Here is a 24382-nt window from a genome sequence, read left to right as displayed (position 1 = left end):
TCCAGAGCAAAATGGCATTCATCAGTGAATAAAACAGTCCGTAACTCTTTGTCACCACCTCAGGTTTTCTTTGTCTCACAAAAACAGGTGAACTCAGAACACCCTTCAAGCACACAGATCATTTTGATGCGGACAGTGAACTATAGTTATTCTGCTAAAGGACAAATTATATATTCCTGGAATTTCTCATACTATAGCCATTGGAGAGTGAAAAAAAAGCAAATCAAAGCATTGTGCCAGTCCTGAGCTGTCATGGTGCCACTTTACTTCCCAGGCCCTGTCCTGACGGTTGGTTTCCTGATTTCCCTGGATTAGTCAGATGACTGTGGACCTACAGGTACCTCACACCAACTATGCAATCTGCATTTCTCAAGCAGGGCATGTGTGTATCATTCCCTGTTCTTTTATATAATTCAAGCCATGTATGTTTGAATTAAATTTACGGATTTCTAATAATCTTATTTTAACAATTTTAACTCAACTGAAATACCATAAACTGAGCATTTGGTGTATTTAGGAAATCACAAGATTTTAGCTCAGTATTTTGTTATATCAAAGAACAATACTATTCAATCTGCACTAATTAAAATAAAAAAAAACATTCAGCATGTGTACAGTGAGCTACCAATGTAAAAATGCCTTTTTTCAGTGCATCAGTATAACAATTAAACTGATTCATTCAATCAGAAACATTTTAAAAGTATTTATGAGACTAAAATGAAAGGACTAAGATGTACAGTATATGGTTGATTTGACAACTTTAGAGGGTGCATTGGCCTTTCATAAGAAAAAGAAAAGAAAGTTGGAGCAAAATCTTCCTGAGTGATATAAATGTTAAATTGACCAAACCCATAATGTAAATTAACACCATTACAATATTTGGAAAAGGTCATCAAGTTGTCAGGCGGAATCAGGCAACTATGCATTAAGCTACTGTAATGGGAGAGACTTAAGCTATATGTGAGAGAGAAAAAAAGTGCTGCTCCACAACCACAAGCCCCCCGACAGACATAAAAAGGATACTTCAGTTTTCCTGTCAGAGAGAGACAGAAAGAGAAAACGCCGGTCGTCTCCAGTGGTTTGTCTTTGTGGCAACTTCTCCTCAAAACAAGAATCAGAACCACGTGGTCAACAAGTATTGTCTATTTTCAGCAGTGTGTAATTTGGAGGGAAGAGAAAAAGAGACAGCCTTGATTCAAGGCCTTGGAGATTAAAACAGAGATGGAGAGAAATGTAGAGGCGGGGAGAGAAAGACATACAAAGATATTGATGGAGGGAGAGAAAAAGACAGGTAGGCCATTATCTCACAAAAGCTGTCCTTATCTGCCACAGCCTGTGAGACCTCCTGCATATCCAGGTGAAAGAAGAACTGGAAATCGAGGGATATGAGACTTCAGGCCTTTCAGGCCTCCTGAAAAAAAGATAAAATGTGCCTCACAGGAGGAACAACATCACACAAAGGGTTGTGGGAGTTTGGAACAAGCTACCCAGCCATGTTGTTGAGAGCAATACTGTCACTTCTTTCAAGAAACAGCTAAATAACATCCTTGGGTCAATTAGCTACTTACTGTACTAGCAAATGTTCTTGATGAGCCGAATAGCCTCATCTCATGTAACTGTTCTTTTGTGCTTAAGCCATCTCTAACTAAATTCAAACCCAGTCTGGTTCTGACTGTGGCCAGGAGTCTTCAGTGGGCAGACAAAACTGGATAATGCTCCACAGCAAAGTGGAGGGATTTGGGGCTATAAGGCCACTGGAACCTCTTTTTCTAGCAGGATTGCCTGCTATCAGATGGGAGCCATCCCTACCATCACCCTGTGAAATTCAGTTTTTAACATCTCTTCAATGACAAACAGTGATTACAAGATGTTTGGTGCAACAGTAAAAAAAAGCTTTATGAAGCCACTATAAGAGTTTATTGGTTTAATCATGGCAATCCTCTTTCAAACACTACCAGAACAGCTATGTTTCTGTGGGGTTTATTAGTTTAAGTGTCTTGGAGGGTGGTGTCAAGGCTGAGGTATTAAGGATTTGAAAATAAATCTTGTGGGAATTTTGCAGACTAGTGAAATTAGACATTTGCATGTGGGTTCACCAGAAGCTGGCGGTGGTTAGATTTCTGCTCCAACATGTTAAAGGAGACTTCTGGTTTGAATAACTCTCATTTGGTTAAGAACTAGTCAACTGGCTAGACCTCCTAACTAAAATGCTGGTTAGAGACAGTGAGAATCGATTAAACATTCACCTGCAGTCTCCTGGAGCAGCAAAGCCTAGAACTGTAGAAGAAAGCTCCAGCTAAAACACCACACTTCAAATTCATGTCGCTGGAAAACCACAAGAGCTGTGAGCGATGGGTGAAAGGCTGCCTTAGAGCCCAAGCCTGTGACAAACAGAAACTGCTACACTCCACTGACTGACCAACAACATCCACTAGAGTTTCACATGACAGTAAAACCTGAAAGATTTGATGCTACTCAATGAGGAAAATGTCAAAAAAAGACTACAACATACAAACAAGTATTGCAATGATAACTGAACCAAGTGACAGCCACCATAGCTCAGCCCACAATTTGCATTTTCCCCTCAAAAAAGCAACACTTATGTAAGTCCAGCTGGAATGCACACTGTTACCACTGCCACTAAAGAAAACAGTGCACATATCTTGAGTCAACGACAAGTACTCTTTGCTTTCAGTGAGCCTTCAGGGCCTGACCACACCAACAACACCCATCAATTACAGCTCAAGTGCTGTGGTCAAAACTAGACACCTTGGAACTTGGGAGGTGCCATGTGTGATCACTCAACCAAACCAAGACTGTCGCAGCTCTTCAGCCACCAAGTCACACGCGTTTCTTGTTTACAACTTTCCGAGGTGATAAAGTAAAGAAAGAAAGTTAATTTATTGCAAGACAGCTCACATTTTTACAATCCTTAATCACTACTAAAAGCTGCAAAAAGCTGCTTTCCTTAGGGTTTTTTTTACGGTCAGTCTTCCTTTTATCAATGCTCATGGTGGTTTTCCAGAGATCATCGGCCAGGTTTTGAAGACAATAAGTATCGTTACAAGAAACAGAGATCTTAGAGCCATTGTCATCTTGTGAAGCCAAAGATGTTCATTTATCCCGTGATGAACTGTGAATGAATTTAGCAAAGTTAAGTACTCTACAAGCAAGTTCAAGACTAAAGGTTTATTTCTTGCAGCCTGTCTTTCACTTAATCACCAGAAAGTATCTGATTACTTTTTGTTGGGCTGATTCCAGAGAAGCAATATCTTTTTTATAACATAGCAACCACAACTGTACACAATATCCTAAATGATCACTTTTAGATCAATGTCATTTCCATGGTGAAAATTGTTCAGTGACAGACCATTCCAGGCAATATAATAATTGTATACAATAAAAAAACAGTTTAATTAATGCATCAATGACGCCTTAATGCATAATGCTTGTGTCACCTGCCAAGATGGCCACTGAGTTCCAGACAAAGTTCTAAGATGTAAACCACAAAGACAAAACCCAGGCTAGCCAAAAGAAGGCAAACTTAAGAAAAGAACTAAAAATACAAACCACCTTTCACAGCAGGGGGCAATTGCCAAAGTCTAATTTCATCACCAGTTCACAACATGCCTGAACCCCAGTAAGACACCAGGCTCTGAGGGGAGCACATCAGAATAACTGCCTATCAGCTAAGAACACTGCTTGAAATTTCTCCATGTGGGTTTCTGGGTAATTGATAAGCTCTTTTTTTCATATTGAAGTATTTTCATTCATCATTAATCAACGTTCATAATGGTAACTGAAGTTACTTTTTAAGTATTGTGCAAATAGGGTACAGTGGCGTGCTCTCCTTTTAATCCTGAAAGAATTTAGAGTCTAGTTTCCTTGGAAATACACACTCACGGCAAGTCTTCCAGGCGGGCTGCCTCGTGACGGGGGTCCAGGAGGTCATAGCCACACTCGTTGTAGATCTCAAGGTAGGAGATATAGGAAGTATAGACTTTACTGCTGTCCTGGTTAAAGGAAGAAGAAGAGAGAGAACAGGGCTGTGGCACACTTCTGCTCAGTAGTGCCCCAGCAGCTCATGGCTGCCCCAGCTTCACTCCTGTACAACTGGATTTCTGCATTTTGGAAAAGGTTTATTAAGGCAGTTCAGTTCAAGTGTTTTAGTGTGCCAGTCTTTTAGTGTTCAGTTCTAATACCATTATTACCATTCATCGAATACCACTCTGAAGCTGGTGGTTATTAGTTCCCAGTCTAAATGTCTTACTAAATTAATTAAACAATTCAATTAATGACAGTCTAATTAGGTATGTCACACACCAAACAGAATGCACACTGAACAGAAGAGATGTTACAAACACGAGGGACTTTCACAGAAATCTGGCTGTAAATCGCTTATAGCTAACGTAAAACTGTGCAAGAATTAATACTCAAGATTTAAAGACACAGGCAGCACAACAGCACAGTGGTTAGCCTTGCTGCCTCACAGTGCAGGGGCCCTGGGTTCAGTTCCTGACCTGAAGTGCTATCTGTGTGTATGTTCTCTCTGTATTTGCCTGGGTTTCCGCCAGGTGCTCCTGTTTCCTCCCACAGTCCAAGACATATTGGTAGATTAATGGTTTTTGGGCAATTTGACCCTGGTTTAAGTGCGTGTCTTCTCTGCATTGGACTGTCGTGTCCAGGGTGTATCCTGCCTTGTGCTCATTGCTTGCTGGGATTGGCTCTAGCTCCTCCACCACCCTTTATTGGCTAAAGTAGTGAGAAGATGGATGGATTTTAAGACACGTCGCTGTTCATTATTTCTTTAGTCCATAAGGCATACACAAGACATCCCTTTTGCAGCAGATAGCTTCAGGGTGATGTCAGTATGTGTACAAGATAACACAACACACAATTCAAGCTAAGAATGGGAACTTCGAAGACAATTAATATGAGCTTGTTCTCTTATAGCCTGTATTTTAAGATTATAGCAGGGTCTTGACATTTGCTAGGGTTCGGTGCAAAGAACTGCAGCAGATAGCCAAATTCACATGTAACTACTGTAGGTCAACCCCTATACCGTTACATAATGTAATACAGCATAAAATATATATGGTAAAGACACATATGTCACCCTTCCTTACATGATAATTAAAATATTAATGTATTGTATAGGCTTTAATTTTAACTAAATTAGATTTAGATGAACTAAAACAAAAAACTGTAATCACAAACTTCCCTGCTCCATGATTAGCACACCGCACTGTAACAAAAAGGACAATAAAACTGTCAGTGAGCCTGTAAAGTCATCTCTAGCCTGTCATTCCCCAAGCCGCCAACACAGAACCAGGAGCATTCGTTACAAGATGAAAAAAAGACCATGTTGAGATGCAAATGCTGAGTAGTGGGCACTTGGGCAGGGGACAAGTAGCTGCTCATTCACTAGCTAGATTTGTCTATTGATCCTGTTGGTCCGCTAATTTAAAAGTTGCACTCAATAACCTTCAGCTTGGTTTCATCTCCCTCTGCTGTTTTCCATCCAGTGCCTACAGTAAGTGTTAGACACCAGTGCTTTCTGTGCAAGCAGATGTCAGCAGAGAGCAGCTCACCTTGCTGAAGTGCTGGTAGAGGTAGGAGAGGGTGCGTGGGATGATGCCGCGGTCACTGTAGCGCTCTGGCCCCCCAGTGATGGTGAAGGTCTTTCCGCTGCCCGTTTGGCCATAAGCAAAGATGGTGCCATTGTAGCCCGCCAGCACGCTGCCAACACCAAAAGCAGAAGAGACAATTCCATCAATTCACACCACACCTATTTTTACTTTGTTCAGCAGAAACTAAACAGTAGGTGTGGAAACGCTTCTCTCATTGTGGCAGAGACTGAATATGACCCAGCAAGCTTCCATCAATCCTAAACCACTGCAACCAAGTCCAAATTTACCAGTCAGTTCCGACAAGACAGAGATCCTTATCTGAACCAGAATTATGTGGGGAACAAGCTCCTGAGAAGATAATTGGTGAGGTGATAACTGAAAAATCGGGAATCAGAAGCTTCCAGGATCATTCTTATCTGCCATTTGGGGACAAACATTCCATAGCGAAGATGTGGAAGGAAGGAAGTGACCAACCTATTCAGCTCTGGATTCTGTTTGGATATGTGAGTTTTTCTGAAGGGATTTGGCAAGATTCTAATGTTTAGGAGAGGATTGAGAAACTTCTCAATATAGGATATAGTCTCAGAGAGAGACTTGTGTTTGAAAGTTGTTTGAATAGCAGGTGTAGCAGCAAGAATTAAGTGTTATTGAACATTCCAAAATATTTTTTTTATTTTGCCCTGACAAAGCAGCTTGGTCCTCTGTGTAAAAGCAGATGTAGTTAAAATAGTCCCATATAATAAGGAGGATGTTCCAAGATGTCCACAGACCAGGACATCGCAAGTCTGTTAGTCTCTTTCTGTCCAGGACAATGGGTAAGAGGTCACTATCCATCACCCAATGGATGATTCACTGGTTGGTACCAGGATTTTACTTGATAATATCCTAACAACTGTGATGTCATACCTTAAAAGCTAAAAGCTCTTTAATTTTACCAGCCACACGACTGCAAGAAATCCAAGTCACTACTACTTTTCTCCAAGATGCCAGGCCGATGCCAGGTTGACCACAGGCCAACCCAGTCTAGTTCCGACTTTCCAGCAGGAATTTTAAACTCATCAAGGACCTTTGGCCAACAAATGTAAAACTTCTTTATTCATATTATAATTCTCAAGAGTTGGATTATTATTACAATTGTATTTGATAATTATTCATTGTAGTAAATGCATAAAATCTACAAGTCAGATCATAACACGTTACAGTCAATATTTTAAATATGAAATTAATAACTCTGAGCTTTGTAATCCCTGAGTGAATGATCAGTCTTTTGTATAACAGCAGATCATTTTACAAATATATTTTATAACTCTTGCTGGTATGCTATGCATGTTTGGGTGTTGTATCAATAAACTGCATATTGTATAGTTAGAATCCATGTGTGAGACTACAAATTATTATATTTGATTTACTGATTTAATATATTATTATATTTGATTTACTAACCACTTGTTACTGGCAAGACTAATGAAGAGTCATAGAGATCGGAATTTGTTGTCTGATGGATTTCAATTGTTGCAATGCAAAAAAAATGTACTAGTTTATACCTTATGGCTCTGTCTGTTTTCCTGAGACACTCCAATTTTTAAAGATCTTGGTCAGACTGTTATACAGCAGAACTGTCCTCCTGTTATCCTAGGTATCTCTAACTATATGCCTACCCTCCATCACATCTTCTTAAAGTACTTAAAGTAATCCATTTAATAAAGCTCCTGCTTTGATATGCAACCATTCTTCATAAGAAGTGCACAATGTTTCTGCAAGACCATTGCTGCTCCTACAATAAGTCCCCGCGAAAAATAGAATAATCCAAAGTGAGGTATCTATAGGCAGCATTATAAAAACTGAGCAAAGTGACAAATAGGATAACTTCTATATAGATCCCTGGCAAGACATGGGAAATGTGACCATATAAAGTTTTGTGGTTGAGAGCCAGGTCAGTGGTGGGCAGGCAACGGACCATTCTGGTTGACAGCCTCATTTAGCACCGAGCCTGGACATAGGGCGATTCTGCCCTAATTCCCTGAGCAGCTGTGTCCGGGGACTTGTATCAAACACCAAGTGGCTTTTGCCAGTTTTTCCACATGGGGAAAAACTGGAAATTTCAGGAAATTCGAGAAATAATAATAAACAATCTGCTGCATGGCTGAAATACAGTACACTGTTCTGATGTTGGATTTGAGTTCCTTTTTGAGTAATTTTGCCTCTTCAACCTTTTCCAACCTCAGCTGTCTGAAGGACATTTGACATTAATGAACAAAGAGGGGTATGAGCTAATAATCCCCAAAGCACAGAGTGCGTGCATTTCACAAACCATTGTCCTAATGGCATTACCGCCATTAATGAGACATTTTTTTCCAAAAAATGTATGTGGTGGTTTATTCAGGGAAAACACTCGTCTTTTTCTCCCATGCCAACTCAAAGACTGCAGCGCCCTGCCATCTCTGGAGGATTCCACTCATAGTTACTGTCTGAGACACAGGGGCGCTCTGAGCAAAGCACGGGGGTGAGGGGCCCGACTGGAAAAGTGGCAGTGTGGGCGAGAGCACACGCACATAAAAACAACAATGTGAACCATGTGAAAAAAATATTTTTCTGATCCTTGTAAACAGCTTGTTGTTGTCCGACAGCTGAGGTCAAGCTTTGCTGTTTGTCTGTTTTTCCAAAGTGGTGCTTTAATCGGATACTCCGGTCTGGTGCTGCAGTGGTACAAAGTTATTTCTGAGCCGTAGGACAGAAGGATCGTGCTTCTGATCTCCTAAAGGTTTGGTATTACTTTAAAGCTCTAAAGCTTTCAGACATTTAGATTCTATATAGCATTCTGAACTTAGTATTCAATATATACAAAGGTGTTTAAAAATCACCTTGGACAAAAGGTGTCAGCAAAATTGAGTAATAATCATGTAAAAAGGGTAATCACATGTAATTTATTATAGTGGATTAGAAGTCATTTGAAAATTTAGTTACAAAAACTACCACAGCATGAAACATTGTCATGTTTCATTTATCCTAACATGAAGAAAAGTTGCATATTTTTCTCTGAAGATTAATGTAGACAAGTGAAGTATTTTGCATGCAGGTAGTAAAAACACAAATTGGGAATACCCCAAGCTAAAGGAGGTTACTTATGAAAAAGACTTAAGGGGCTTATGTTGACATGTCATTTACATTATTATAGGAAAGCAAATAAAAAGGGAAACAAAATGTTAGGATATGTGATTCACAGTATAGAAATTAAATGTAAGGAATGTAATGTTAAAATTGTACAATGCACTAGTAGGGGCTTATTTAGAATATTATGTTCTATTTTGGTCATCATGTTAAAGAAAAGATATTGCTTCTCTGGAATCAGTTGGGTGAAGAGCATCATTCTGGGGCTTAAGGGACTGCCCTACACTGGCAGGCTGATGGAACTGGGTCTCTTTAGTCTTGAGCAGAGAAGACTGTGAGGAGACCTGATACAAGTATTCAAAATCCTCAAGGCATTGACAAAGTCAACCCTGCAGATTTCTTCAGAATAAACAGTGGAACACCAACCAGGGGACACAAAGGAAACCATGATGAAGTGCATTTACTGTAAAACTGAGAGGAGGCACTTCTGTACCCAATGGGCTGTGTAGGATATAGAACCAGCTGCCCAGCCATGCTGCTGAAACTTATACCGTGGCTTGTTTCAAGAAACAATGAAATACTTCAATTTCAATTAACTGTTAACTACCTATGAGGCAAGACTGACTAAATATCCTTCCCTATTTCATTTTACAATAATAATTATGCTTAAGTGCTCACTATAAACAATGAACTCTCTCCTTAAATGTGCAATGTGTTAAAAGTGAAGGCTGAGCTGAGTGAGAACTGGAGAGGTAAAGTAGGAGACAGGCTGTGTAACTCTGTGATGGGATGGTTGCCTGTAGTCAAATTACCACCACAAACGTCACTCAACACCAAAAATCAAATTCATTATTTCAAACCAAAAAGTCAGAATAATTTGTTTTGGTAATTTACAGTACAAGGGAAAAAAAATATTTCTTAAATAAAGCCTGTTCTCATACTGAAACTCAAACTCGACAAAATGTATAAATTGACAGAAACTGGATGAGGAAAAATCATCATCTGATTCCATTATACAGCCTCAAAAATCTATATTCAGAGCAAAAAATAAGAAAAGAGGGAAGGACCAAGATGGAGCAGTAATTAAGTGAGACAGGCAGTCTTGCACTCGGATGCCAGCACACGCTTGTGTATCTGAGGTTTTGCAGTCATTCAGAACTAAAATCATCATCGAAAGCCTTTTAGAACACTGAACAAAACAGGGTTGCCAGTACTAGAATCAAGTATCACTTAAATTGAGAACATGGAGCAAGACACGAGAGCGAGCCCCTGCAGCCTGTTCAGGGCTGGCTGACAGAGAGCGGTGTTTTTGATTATGTGTGTTTACGCCGTGCAGGGAGCTGACACCGGGTTGGCCTGTTTTAAAATGTCAGGGCTAACGATGCGGCCTGGATGCTGCCACTCAAGCCTGGGCGTTTTCCTGAAGCTTGTTCCTGTTTACAGCTCACTCTTCCTGGAGACTGGCACTCAGCTGCAGGGCAGTTGGCAGCTCCAGTCGGGGTTTTGTGTTTTTCCACTTGTGTTAATAACATACAGCAACCACACCACGTCTGCCTCCATTCTGAGTCTTGGTAATATTAGGAAATGTTGTCAAGTCTTGGAAAAACTGTCTTGCCAACAGAACTATATTTAACTGTTTTTTTTCTTTCTTTTTACTGTAAATTGCATCTGTATGTTTCTGCCTAGTCTTGGTTACAGCTGGCTAAAGGCATCAATAGCTTATATTGTAAACCTTTGAGCACTTGAAATAGCTGGGCAGGAGCTCACCAGTCTTGGTAGTTGCAGAAAAGGTTAAACTCCTTATCACTTTTGAAAAAGAGATGCTTAGGATAAGTTTTGTTTGCAAAGTTATTTTCTTTCTTCTTTTTGCCTACTTCTTATTTAATAACAGGACCCTTACTGTACCTGGAAAGGAGGGATAGTCTGTTGAGGCATGATTTTGACATCTAGAACCAGCAGGTAAAGACATCTATTACATGATCTCTGGTTTGGAATGAAGTCCACGCCCATCTGAGGCTCCTCTGTGATAGCCTTCGAAACACAAGACATAGCAGAAAGGTTGCAATCAAGGAGAGGCTATTTAGCCTATGTGACTCTGGCTTGCTAGTAGCTAATTATTCTAAAGATCCCATCCAATCTTTTCTTGTTTGAAATCAGGGATCATTCCAGAACTGATTCTTCCTTTCACTGTTATTTGCCAGAGCAGCCAGATTATTTTTAATGATCAATTCTGCCCTCTGATTTATCTTCCACTGTCGTTCCTGCAGAAATCTATTGGAAAGACTTTATTACAGTCATAATGTAAACCCTCCACATTATCTTCTCCATTCATGGCGAAAGAGATTCTCATCCTTAAGCCTGCCTATGTAGAACATCCCAGTTTCAGATTCCTTTTCTTAATCGTCAGAATCAGAAAAAACGAATGCTGGAATAGAATCCATAATGCAATCGCTATCTAGTAATATTATCTAACATCCAAGACTAGGCAATTCATTGCTCCCAAAGGGCAAATCCAAACCGGAATGAGAAAAAACTAGATGCAGAAACAGTCTATTCATTTACTGACTCACAGCCCTCAGCCCTATTAAAAATAACTGCAATAAAAAGAGACAGGAGACACTGGTCATATAAGCAATCTAAAAGTCTGACATTACAGCCAATCCATATCCATACAAATTTCAGGAGATATTCTGCCAGCTGGAACTACGCAAACTGAGGTACAGTATAGCTGATTCAATCTTGGGAAGTGTCAGAAACTGCCTTTTTCTCTGGGAAACGGTCTGAACAACAGCCCTAGTATTATGAAATAAAAAAAACTGGCACTGGTGCACTTATGCCAGAGAGTTGCTACAAAAGCCATTGGTGTGGCCCTTCATTACCACTACCTGACTGGTAAGAAAACAAAAATAGGTTCAAGGGGACTCAAAGCCCTTCACGTATACAAAAGGACCTAACCTCATCTTTCACTACTGAAGGCAGCCATTCTGCACCAGCAGCCCCACAGGAAATCAGACAGTGGAGTAAGAAACTGCTTCACCAAGCAAATTAAGGGAGAACTTTAGGGACTGTTCATGCTTACTATAACCAGAGTTATTGTTCCACCTCTTCCAAAAGTGCCATGAGATCTTTTACAGACCAAGCAGTCTGGACCTTGGATTAATGTTGTTTTTTTTTCTGAAGCACAGCATTTCCCATAGCACAGAGTGCCTATTTACCATAATCAAGCACTGGTTTAGAAATTCTGGTCCAGTGGGAAAAGTACCACAGAGTGAAAGTGTTTTGACAAATTGTCTTATTTGTTGGTCTGGAAACATCACTACTGTTGGCTGTAATAGGTTGGGACATGACAAGCTCGGACAAGTAGTAAAACGTAGCTGTAAAATCATTGGGGAAAGTCAATTAAACCTAAATCCCCCCTACAAACAGAGGGTTGTAAAGAAGGCCAAGAGCATTATGTGCAACACAAACCCTGCACTACGAATTTACACTCCTTCCATCTAGGAGAACCCTCTGTGTCTCCAGGTGTAACACTAACGGACTCATCTTTCATCTCTGCTGCAATCTCAATGTAAAGTACTGTAACTCTCCTATCTCCTAAAACACTGTCCTCTGTGTGTGATATTTGTCTGTATGTGTTTTTTGGCGTATTGTTGTATAGGACCTTGCTGTATAACAATCTTCCCCCGGGAGATAATAAAGTTTGAACTGAATTGAATTTTGTTTCATAGGCCAGTTTTGATAGGTGGCATCCAATGTTTTGGAGGATTCCTTCACTTGCAGTGTTTATATATTTATTCAAAGTCTTCAAGAACTGTAACTAAATGTAGATTTACCATTAAAAATGAAGGTGTACATTATACCTGTACAAAACAATCGTGGATTTCTAAAGAAGCTATTGAAACTTATTGACATCCTAAAACTAAGGTATTGGAAATAACTAAGGAAACAAAGGAAAAAGTAGGTATGTAATATGTAGAATATAATATGTCATATTTGAGTAGAAGTGTTGCCTAATATTCTATTATGCTGACATGATACAATATCAGTTGTCTTCAGGCAACAGGTCAGAAAAGTCCCACACTACTAGGTTCCTATATAAGAAAATCGGTGATGCTGCCATGGATTTGTGAACAGTGTGGTATACTGTGGCTCCTGGGAATGAAATCCAGCATGCTGTCAGCATAAAAATCTAAGTTTTACTTAATGAAGACTACCTCTATGAGCAAACCATAGCCGAACATCACCCTTCACCCAGTGCTGTATGTTAGCTCCAAGTGGGGCTCATGAAAAACAACAACAACCAAAAAAAAAGCCCAGAACTAAAGAGTACAACAGCAATTTTTAAAACAGCAGTGCATACAAAGTAAAAAGATGCAGCCTGCTGAACAGCAATGCTGCATACACTACTGCACTGCTACCAAAAGACCAAGTTACATTTCTACCCCCAGCAAAACCTTGGTTTACAGCAATAACCTTAACTTGAGAACAGTGAAAGGATGGAAAAGAAATTTCTGCACAGCAAATTCAACTACTCTATTTCTTAACAAGCTAAGGCATGTCTATGAGCAATTAAAACATGCGAAACCTTTGTAAAACTAATACACTACCTTGGCAGTGATTACTTGAAGACGCACACTTTCTTTGAACCAAGTTTGTGGTCTGACAAATCCAAGGTAATGGTTGGGGCTGTGCGAGTCTCTTTCTCAGGTTTCCTTTGATGTGTTGAAAGGTCAAGGAAATGCTTCAATATACCGAGAAATTAGTTACTCTTAGAAGGCATATTGGGTGAAAGTTCTCATTCCAGCAGGTGTGACACGTGCAGCTCTGACTGCTCCTGCTGGAACTGATCCCAGCTGCTCACAGGCTCAGAGCACGCTCAGTACACACTCTAGAGAGCAGCTACTGTAACTTCTCCTCAAGACCAGGTCCTCTGTTGCTGCACAATTCTACATATCTTTAAGTAGTAGTTTTAAGTGGACAATGTCACTTCTGTAACTCGCTCAGTACGCTGAGCCCTCTTACACAGGACAATTATCCTAACAGTTACTCTACAGTCTGCAGTGAAGTGTCTTAAAAAAGAAAAGATTATCGTCAAGGCCCATTAACCCCATCGTGGACTTGACATGTGGATGGCTTCAAGGCTGCCTTTGTCAAGAGGAGACCCAAGGCAAAGGCAGACCTCAAAGTTGTGTGTGCGTTGAAGAATGGGAAAATAATATGTCTTGAAAGATGTCGGGAACAGATTTCAACATTCTGTAAAAGAAAGGGCAAGCAATGGTGCCCAAATATTTTTTGTCAAAATATGCGATATGTTTTGGCATGTTAAAAGGGTTTGCATTTTTTTTTCTGTTGTTGCTGCATGTACAGTTTCTTTTGGTGCATGCATGCATATATACACATTCATAAATACTTCAATGCTTCCCAGAGGAACTTAACAGAAATAAAAAATAACTTGTTGTAGATCAAAAGAAATCCTGCTAAAACACAATGTCAATCTGATGTGTATGTGCAGTACTTTCTTGCTGTGGATTCCACAAATGACGGTGTGCCAGTGCTGGAATTCATACTTTATCCTTTATTACTGACAAGAGACAGGGAGAGGAAATGAAGAGCTCAGTTTAGATAACAAGTTCGACTGATCACAGGAAATACCAAGAAAATGCCTTAGCCTCCAACATCTCCCACTTGAGAAAAACCGCATAGCAAAGCGACCTAAAAACTGGGCTTAATCTCCCATATACTCCCTCCCTTTTGCCCCTGGACTGAATGCTAGGCACATTAATCACCCTCCATGGTCATTAGAACTTAGCTGTCGATTGCTTTCCACTGTGATTACGACCTCTTTTCCACTGCAGACATAGCGAATGGAGATGTGTCATGTAGCCGGAAGATGAATTCAGCACCCCCTACACACACAATCACACACTCCCATTCATCAGATCACTCAGCCTCAATTAGGTTTGTTGCTTAGCTAATTTCCCAGGGTAAGCGCCTGCACCAGTTAATGAAAGTGCCTTGCGGGGACTAAATCTATCCCCTCTGCTCAAGGAAATGGCTATGAAGTGTTTGACTGGGCACAGGGGGAATGTACTGCATACCCAGACCCTTTGTCATAGCACGAAGCAGACGATCGCCTCAAGTGATCCTTCACATTTACAGCCCTGACCTGGGCGGCTCTTCCCACACCACCTCTACAACCACCAACCAGGGAAAAGAAAACACAAGCCAAGCACACAGTCTTCTCCATTGTGAGAACATAGAGAGTCCATATCTATAATAATGTCGGAATCTTGTTGCTGTACCCCTCCTCATCAGTGTTTTACGAAAGAGCTCTATGCCACAGGGTACATTCAGGGGAGTACTGTACATACTTATTTCATAGATAGTGAAAAGCCTTTAAAAGCTTATTTACTAAAGTTAAACACAGTCAATACTCAGGTATTAACAATGGACAGTACCTGAAGTGGAACTAGAACAAATCTTAAAACACTTAATACTTAATCTTAATACTTAATAATCTAAGTAATCTTAATACTACAGTATATGTAATATTACAGTAAGAATACAGACATGGAATAACCGTTGGTTTTGATGACATAAAGATCATCCAAAACAATATGAAAACCCACAAAAGCCAGCTTGAAGAGGACCCAGAAGTGCAAGTAGCCAAGTTTATCACATACGTTTAAAACAGAAAGATCAAAAGGTCTCTAAAGGGACAGCAATGGCTATTCCAGAACCACAGAGCACACCAGGCTAGGGCTCATCCTGGTTTTTACACTGTTAAGTGTGCTATAGAGCAAGTCACTCCCCCTGGATGGGATACTAAAAAGGTGAAAAGCTCCATTAAAAAAGGCAAGCCGTTTTTAAAAACTGGCACACAAAAGAACCCAGTTATCCCCAAGATCAGCAAGTCACATCAGTGTTGTATGTTTTTTTTTAGATAAATTGCTGTTATAGTCAAGGCTGTGCTGCTGAATTGTATTGTGGAAACCAAATCAAAGTGTTTTTTCTTGACTGAAATGTGCCTTATTACAGCACATGGTCAATGTTTTTACCAGTTCCCTTCATTCCAAGTAAAATGAGCTTAAACAGCAATTTAGGTGTAACCCTGATGTGACAAAAGCCAGGCAACACTTGACTAAATTACACTGCTGAGACTTTTTCCAGTTTAAATCAACTGAGCCGCATACAACCGATACCTGGCAGCACTGCAAGAGAGCGATGAATCTCTTCAGTGACTTGCCTGGATTATTATTGGGCTATGAGAGCATGAAGACTGCAGACCGCCTTGGGTGCCAAGTAAGAAAACTCCAACCAACAAATACCTTAAACCACAACCAGGATACAGCACAGGTCCCAGGCTGCACCCTGTGCCAGACAGGGAAATGTATGTATATATATGCAAGAGATGTAATGTAACGCAAAGGGGAATAGGAAAAAGAATTAACAAGCAGTCAAAACAAGCTGGAATGGAAAATTTAGCCGACTCGGTCAAGATCTCCTCAGTAAATCTGACAGATTGGATAAGACTGATTGTGTAATGTAAGCATGCATTGAAGGAAATGGCAGTTTGAGAACAGAAACCTTCAACATTTGAATATGTGTACTGCTTTGGTCTTTTTCAGATTTGACAAAGTGCTTCCAGAGGAGAGGTCACAGGGGAGAATGCTAGAAGTCTCAAGAGCTGTGCCCGGGGGATACGACAGGCAGAGATAAGAAGTAGCACAATGCATTTCACAGCCTCTTGTATGGTGGGATTAGAAAGTCAAAGCTGCAGTTCACTGTCACCACAAATAAGCCTTTCCTCCTTCCAAACATGAGGCATTAGATGGAGATCACAGCACAGGGGTTGGGAAGGGCTGAAAAGCCTGTTGAAGTCCATTTTAGAACATGAGAAAGGTTACAAACAAGAGAAGGCCATTCAGCCCGTTTGGTAGTTACTGTATTAGCTCATTGATCTAATGATCTCCTCCAGCCGTTCCACACTCCCACCACCTTTTAGGTAAAGAAGTGCCACCTGTTCTCTCTGATTCACGTTTCACTGTTTATTTTGAAAAGGCCACTGGGTTGACTATGTCGATGCCTTTGAGCATTTTGAAAACTTGAAGTATGGTGACTAAAATTGTACACAATATTCTAAATAAGGCCTTACTAGAACATTAAACAATTTTAAGCTGACATCCCCTGATCTCACCGACTATGCATCCTAACAAATTCTTTGCCTTTTGACCTGCTTCCCCGCATTGACTGCAAGATGCAATGCAATGTGTCAACATAAACAACATAAACTGCAATGTGTCACAGCATCCCTCCAGCGTCGGACACTCTGAAACAGGGAGAGAGGGACACGCATTGTGCTCCAGCCTGGGCATCCCGTTCAAAGCTAATTACAGCCCCAGCCGTCTCTGAAAGGGTGGGGCCTTGTGTACTTCAAAGTAAAACTATGAGTAATGCATTGTTGAAAATGTCTGTCTAAATAAAGCTCACAAAAAAATTTACACTTTTTGCTTTGGCTTTTCTTTTTTGGCCCATCCCCGAGGCTCCGAGGAAACCCTGCGAGGACTGCCGATCAGAAAGCAGAGGCAGGGGAGCACAAGGACATTTTTAAATTAAAAAAGGGATTGAATTTACTGGTCCGATTTCCAAATTCTGGTTTGCGAAGAGGTTCCGAAAGCCTGACTGTATTATGCATTTAAAATTAAAGGACAACAAGAGTGCAGTTAATGTAGCAAAATTCATCCAGCATTTCAAGTCATTTCATGCTGTCTGTGGGAAACTAAGGGAAGGGAACAATGAAGAGTGCAGAATAAAAAAGTTCTTTATAGTCCAAAATGTATTTTTTGTCTTTTCCATGTTTCAGCAGCCATATCACCCTGCAGCTCACAACTGGCAGCTCACTGAAGCTCAGCAGGTGTGAGCCTGGTCAGTACCTGGATGGGAGACCTCCTGGGAAAAACTAAGGTTGCTGCTGGAAGAGGTGTTAGTGGGGCCAGCAGGGGGCGCTCACCCTAAGGTCCATGTGGGTCCTAATGCCCCTGTATAGTGATGGGGACACTATACTGTAAAAAGGCACCGTCCTTCAGATGAGACGTTAAACCGAAGTCCTAACTCTCTGTGGTCATTAAAAATCCCAGGGTGTAGGGGTGTAACCCCGGTGTCCTGGCCATATTTCTCATTGGCCCTTACCAGTCATGGCCTCCTAATAATCCCCATCTAATTGGCATCATCACTCTGTTTTCCTAAAATAATTATAGGAGAACATTATTATTAGTATTTGTCCATCTGTTGGTGCACAGAGGGGGTTTCTTCTTTAGTGTCACCTTACTGTTGACAAGGACATTTGCTCTTAGAGAAAACTGGAGCTGTACGGTACAACACAGCAAAGCACGGCTAGCTGTGATCTGAAATACTCAAAGCCTGAACCCCCACCTGCACATGCCTCTGTTATTCCTTGCTTAGACAGGCCAGCACTAACAGCAATGTTTTATTTCTGTCGTAACGGCAATTGTGCTGCCCAACTCTGCGTGTCTTTCAGCCAGTAAAAACAGTGCCGTGCGTCACCTGGTGTGGTGTGTTCCCTTGACTCAGCATTTCACTGCAGCAAAGTGTCCAAGACTGGTACCTCAACAGCTAGACAGCTAGGCAAAAATCCTTTTTATGACAAATTAAACTTTGTTTAGGCAGTCTGAACACATGGCAGCAATCTCGGTGAAGTACTTTAATAGTCTTGAGATCAAATAAGGAAATTTGGGTCAGCTAAGCATACGGTAAGAACAGAATCTATCTTAGCTTCATTAGTATTCAGTCCACTCACCTGTCAGCCACTGGCTTGGCAATGTTCTCAAAAATATCCTCCTGTTTGGCTCCTTGATCAAAGACTTTCTGAAACCTGTCAAAGCAGCACCATAAACACAGAGCTCAGGATGCAGACCACAGCAATCACTGTCTGCTACACTGGAGGCGCACTGGCTAACACAGGCTTCCTCAGGAACATGTGTGGATTAAGAAGCAATTTGACTGATACATTTTCTATTTGAAAACCCCTTCATGTATTGACAAAGTTATACTTCATATCTTTTCATTGCAGTGCACTAAAAGCTAGTACTACTTTACTACTGTTCTGATTTACATAAAGAAACCTTGGAAAACCAACACTGTTTATTACATTCTGTGAAAATGCATGATTAACAGGTTATTAGATACTGACTATATACATATACATACAGAACTGAAGCAGCAGTATGGGACAGTTTACCCAGGGGAGAAAGTCAGCTCTTTGGATCTGAAGCCATCTGCGAACCTGAAGTCCACTCGCTCACCTGAACCTGTAGCTCTCCTTTTTGTTGTTGATGAAGCCGTCTGCAAGGTCTCGAGGAACCAGGAACTCCACGCTAGAGCTGCCATGTTCATCATGGTCCACTGAGTATACCTGGTAAACACATGCCAATCACCAGATGCTGCAGACATGGACCCTGTGTAGTGATGACTTCATTTTTGCTGTGAGGTTCCCTAACTTCTTTGTCCACTACAGGCCAAGGAGGGAGCCAGAGCCTATCCCAGCAAGCCATGGGCACAAAGCAGGGTACACCAGGCCATAACAGACACACACACTCACACCAGACCCAATTTTCCCAGAAGCCAATTAACCCACTAGTGTGTCTTTGGACCGTGGGAGGAAACCTACACAAACATGGGGAGAACATACAAACTCCAGGGGGCCCCAGCGCTGTGAGACAGCATTGTTAACCAAAGTGCCACCATGCCACCCCCTGAGGACCCCTTTAACTGTAATTACTTCTAACTTAACTGAAGTAACATGATCTAATTCCCCAGGTCTAGTGCTGAAGTCTAGCCCTTGAGAAAGGGAGGGAACCTCCGGGCCTACAGATCCTGTGGCCCCAAGCAAGCTCAGCCCAGGGAAGGATCAGCCCCACTTGCACCACATTCGGTTAACGTGAACCACAGAAAGCGATATTGACACCCTCCATGAAATTCAATAACATTTCCAATTGTAACTCCACTTGGGCAATAAATGCTGATTTACAAGGTCTGTGATGGGGGCGGAAAAGGTTTTGGACCTCAGCCCGGTTAATTTCCACTCCTGTGTCCAATCAAACCGTTTGATCGAACAGAACAAGTCTGCAAAACAGAGACGGGTCTCCAGTACAGAACCATTTAAACAGCTGTCAGAAAGAGTGGCACAGATCATAAAGATATTCCCCAGTCTCACACTACAAAATCATCACGATCTGCCAAGACATCCAGAATCTGTAGGAAAGCCAAAGCATTCTGAAACGGAGTCATAAAAGACATCCAGGGAGTGTCAGACTGTATATAATTGTGATGAACACTCTGCATTGTATTGTTGCAAGGTTTTTTTCCCCGATTCTTTTTTTACTCAAGAGATGAATGGCAGACCATTCTAACAGTTTGGCTAAACAAATAACCGTTCGACTGATTAATGGAATTAAAGAGTACCAGATGCTCAAGTTTATCTAACGTCTCCTTTACACCTAATACAGGGAGAATTTACAAATTCCTCCACCAAATTCCATGTCTCCCGCTGGGAAGTACAAAATTGCTCTGTCAAACTCCGACCTGTGAAGTCGGAAACAAGGAACTGCAGAGAGAAGGAATGAGACAGGTCTGCCCCAGGTGGACACAGGAGACTAATCCAATGGCTGGAATAGTCAAATACTTGGCATTTCAATCCATCCTGCTGCAGGGATCTTTTAAATGTGTAAAAATCATCAGCATTGTGAAAGAGATGATAATACCAGCACAACCAGAAGAAAAGGACCTGCTGAATACTGCCCAGTACTGCATCACTTACAGTAGTTGAATGAAGAGGCTAAAGCAGGGTCTCGATCCCTTAACTCTTTTTAATTTTAAGCCATGCCAGAATTCTAGGCATTTAGCTCCTAAAAACATGCAGATTTTAGTTTAAGTACAAGTTTTTTAGATGTAACATGACACATGACTTTATGAGAGATGTAAATGATTAAAAGTGCCTCAATTAGACAGAGGTATCCTTTGGAAAGCTTGAGTACTGGGACAATTCAGTGAAATTTTTCATTTTTGCTGTATACTAATCAAATTTGTCTTCCAGATTAAATGATTAATATGAGGCAACATTAAAGAATTTCAGGTTTTGTTTCTGGGTATTATTTTACATGTGTTTAACCATGTTAGAACAATGTCATTTGTTGTGCTAAAACCTCCCTTTTCAGATGAGCATGAGTATTGGGACAATAGGCTGACAGGTGATTCTAATTGCTCTGGTGTTCCATGTTGCATTCATTGTGAAAAGAGCTGTCGATGTGCAGCCATGTTTCCTTCTGCCTTTAATTTTTGGGTCTACCTCTTGAGTTAGAAGACACAAACTAAGATGAAGAATACAGAGTTATTCTATGACAGAAAAGCAAGCAATTGTGAATGTGACTAAAGAAACATCCCATTAGAGCCATTCCAGAGAGATGGGGCATCTCAGAATCAACAATATGGCATTTCTTCAAAAAGAAAGAAACTACTGGGGGAGTAAGCCATCTGCACAGAACAGCTGATCGTTTACAGAACAATCATGAGAGCTGTGAAAAAACACGAAAAAGGTAGCAGCCAAAAAAATTGCAGACAATCTGCAGTGTGCAGGGGTGAAGGTATCTCGATTCAATGTGTGCAGAAAACCTCCACAGGAGCATTACAGGGGCTATAGTGCAAGCTGCAAACCTCTCATCAGCACTAAAAACAGAAAGGCAGGTTAGAATTTGCAAAGACATCCAAAGATGAGCCAGAACCGTTCTGGAACAAAGTCTGATGGGCTGGAGAGAAGAAATTAAATCTTGATCAAAGTGATGGAAAGGCAAAAGTGTGGAGAAAGAGAGGAAGTGCAGATGATCCTAAACTCACTTCCTCATCTGTGAGGCATGGTGGAGGTTGTGTCATGGCTGCCTCTCCTGATTTAAATCCTTTTGAGCTGCATATTATTTGTTGAAGAGGAAACAAAAGTCAGAAAATCCCACAAACAAGCAACATGCTGAAAGTGGCTACATTTAAGGTTTGGCAAAGCACCTCAAAGGAAAATATCTGGTGATGATGGGGCGCAGTCTTGAAGCATTCATTGCATGTTAGGGTAATGCAACCAAATACTTTACACTAGTTTAATTTACTTTGTTAATTTGTCCGAATACTTATCCTGATCTGAAATTGGGGGGGGGGGTTGAACATAAACATTTGTTCTGAGATGTTTTAATATGTACAGTATGCACAAAGATATCCAGAAATAAAAGCAGACATTCTGTACTGTACTTCTGCTTCATTTATCTTTTAATCTGAAATATAAATTTCATCAGTACACTGCAAAACTGGCAAATTTCATTTCTGTACCACTACTTATGCTTTTCACTGTATTTGGGGAAAAGTTTAAGCATTGCTCCATTGACAAGAACTGTCATTCCACTTTTAGTGTGTACAATAGGACATTTACACACTAAGTTACTTCTGCTTTTAAAATTTAAGTTAAATGTAAGTGTTCCTATTCGGCAGTGTCCCTTCATTCCATATTTTTTGGTATTCCTATTGTAATTATACTGTAAAGTTAGGGATATTGTTTCCATTTTTCTTTCTGGTCTTTACCAATCATGGCCTCCTAATAATCCCCATCTCTGAACTGGCTTCATCACTCTGTTCTCCTCCCCACTGAGAGCTGGTGTGTGGTGAGAGTACTGGTGCACTGTGGCTGCTGTCACATCTTCCAGGTTGGGCTGCACATTGGTGGGGGGGGGAGTCCCCATTACCTGTAAAGTACGTTGAATGGAGTGTCCAGAAAAGAGCTATATAAGTGTGTAAGGAAATTACTACTACTAATAATACAGTCTATGTCCTACTTCTTTTGTTGCAGACGACGGACATTATATTTTGTCATTTATTATACTGTCCCTGTCTTAACCTGTGCCGTTTTATCGTATTTACACAATGCCAGAAGAGCTCATCCAGAAAATAACACTAGACTTTTGTTTCTGTAATGAGTGCAGTTTCAAAACTTTGTATTTGTTTATATGTACACAGCTATCTGAGCTGGGCCATTGAAAATGAATTCGAAAACGAGCTCAATTCGGGACAGGAACGTTTACACATTGCTAAAGACAACAAAAGACGTTCCTTCGGCTAGGAACATCTGACCTTACAGGCTGATGCTGTGAAAATGCTCTGCGCTAGTTCAGGAAAGTACCCTGCGGTCACTGACCGGCGGTACAGCTCAGCGCCCTCGCCTCACTCACCGTGGTGCTTCTCTTCGCAGGCTTGACTCGGGCGAAGATCTGAATAGTCTGCTTAACCATCTTCCTTATCCTAGAAAAGGGTCTGCCTTTGGCTAGATATGTTGTAAAGGACGTATTAACTTGTCTCTTAAGACGACAATGGCGGCACCAGAAAAGCAACGAAGACGCCGCGCTTTCCCTATCAGCCCCCAGTACCCTCCGGTAGTTTGTTTCCAACAGTTGCCATGTGAACGGAGACGCTCCCGATCGGAGAGGTGGGGGGTGGTGTCTGATTGGTCCCGATTTTGGCGCATGACCTACGGAAGTAGAGCCACCGAGTGCTTTGATTGGTCTCAACTGTTGGGGATCTAAAGGCGGGGTTAGGTCGGGTCAGCGAACCCGGTCAACCTTGCTTTTCCACGTGTATGCATATACAGACGAGATCTGTGTTCATTAAAACACAGGGATGAGCTCTGTTGTGTGAAAATAGCATATTAGAGGTTAATATATTTATTTATGAACCGTATAAAGAACAGAAGGGCGGCGCGGTAGCGCGGAGGTTAGCATTACTGCCTCACAGTCTGAATCCCTGGGTTCAATTCTTGGGATGCTGTCTGCGTGGAGTCTGTATATTAGACAGTTTTTCCTCCAGCTGCACCAGTTACTTCCCACAATCCAAAGATATACTGGTAGGTTAATTGGTTTCTGGGAAAACTGGTTCTGGCGTGAGTGTCTGTTCATGCCCTGCAATGGACTGGCATCCCATCCAGGATGTATCCTGCCTTGCACCCGTTGCTTGCCAGGATAAGCTCCACCTCCCTTGTGACTCTGTATTGAATAAAGCTGTTTCTTAAAATCATTGCTTTAAAAACAGCACGGCCTGGCAGCTTGTTCCACACTCACGCAACCCTTTGTGTAAAGAAGTGCCTCCTGTCCTGACTGGGAGACCTCATCCAGCCGATTCTTAAAAGAAACTAGGGTATCGGCTTCAACAACATGACTGGACAGCTTGTTCCACACCCCCACCACCCTTTGTGTAAAAAGCAGCACCTCATGTTCCTGGGTTTTAATAACACTTCTATGCAGATTCCACTTGGTGTCCTCTGGTTTGTGTTGTAACCAAATAAGATGGACCCAACGGCCTCGTCTCATTTGTGTCTTTAGATCCACAGTACCCACTTAATGTACAGTATTAACACAGCTGAACAAGGAACAGCTAATGCGCTTAATCTAACATTTTAAGAAACGAAACAAGGGTCCAGAGACAAAAGTTAGGAGGCCCGTCTCTACTTATACAGCGGCAGGGGGTGAAATGAGCTGCCAGCGACGAAGAAGGTGAATCCTATCAAACCATTGATCACGTGTGAATATCTAAAAAAATGTGAC

General features: G+C 41.2%; 1 protein-coding gene across 1 annotated transcript in view; it reads right to left on the bottom strand.

Annotated features, from left to right (window-relative positions):
* kif6 (kinesin family member 6) overlaps positions 1–23077 on the bottom strand; it is a 124789-nt gene extending 101712 nt beyond the window's left edge. The window contains exons 1-5 of the mRNA XM_088905286.1: positions 23018–23077; positions 19061–19170; positions 18556–18630; positions 5592–5739; positions 3904–4013 (exon numbers count right to left, since the gene is read on the bottom strand). Of these exons, the coding sequence (XP_088761412.1) occupies positions 3904–4013; positions 5592–5739; positions 18556–18630; positions 19061–19170; positions 23018–23077 (503 nt within the window). The remainder of the gene's footprint in view (positions 1–3903; positions 4014–5591; positions 5740–18555; positions 18631–19060; positions 19171–23017) is intronic.
* Between the last annotated feature and the right edge of the window lie 1305 nt (positions 23078–24382).

The sequence above is a fragment of the Atractosteus spatula genome, chromosome 2, assembly GCF_055471065.1.
Source record: "Atractosteus spatula isolate fAtrSpa1 chromosome 2, fAtrSpa1.hap1, whole genome shotgun sequence".
Classification (NCBI taxonomy): Eukaryota; Metazoa; Chordata; class Actinopteri; order Semionotiformes; family Lepisosteidae; genus Atractosteus; species Atractosteus spatula.
Note: the sequence above shows the minus strand (reverse complement) of the source record. Positions and strands in the feature narration are given on the sequence as shown.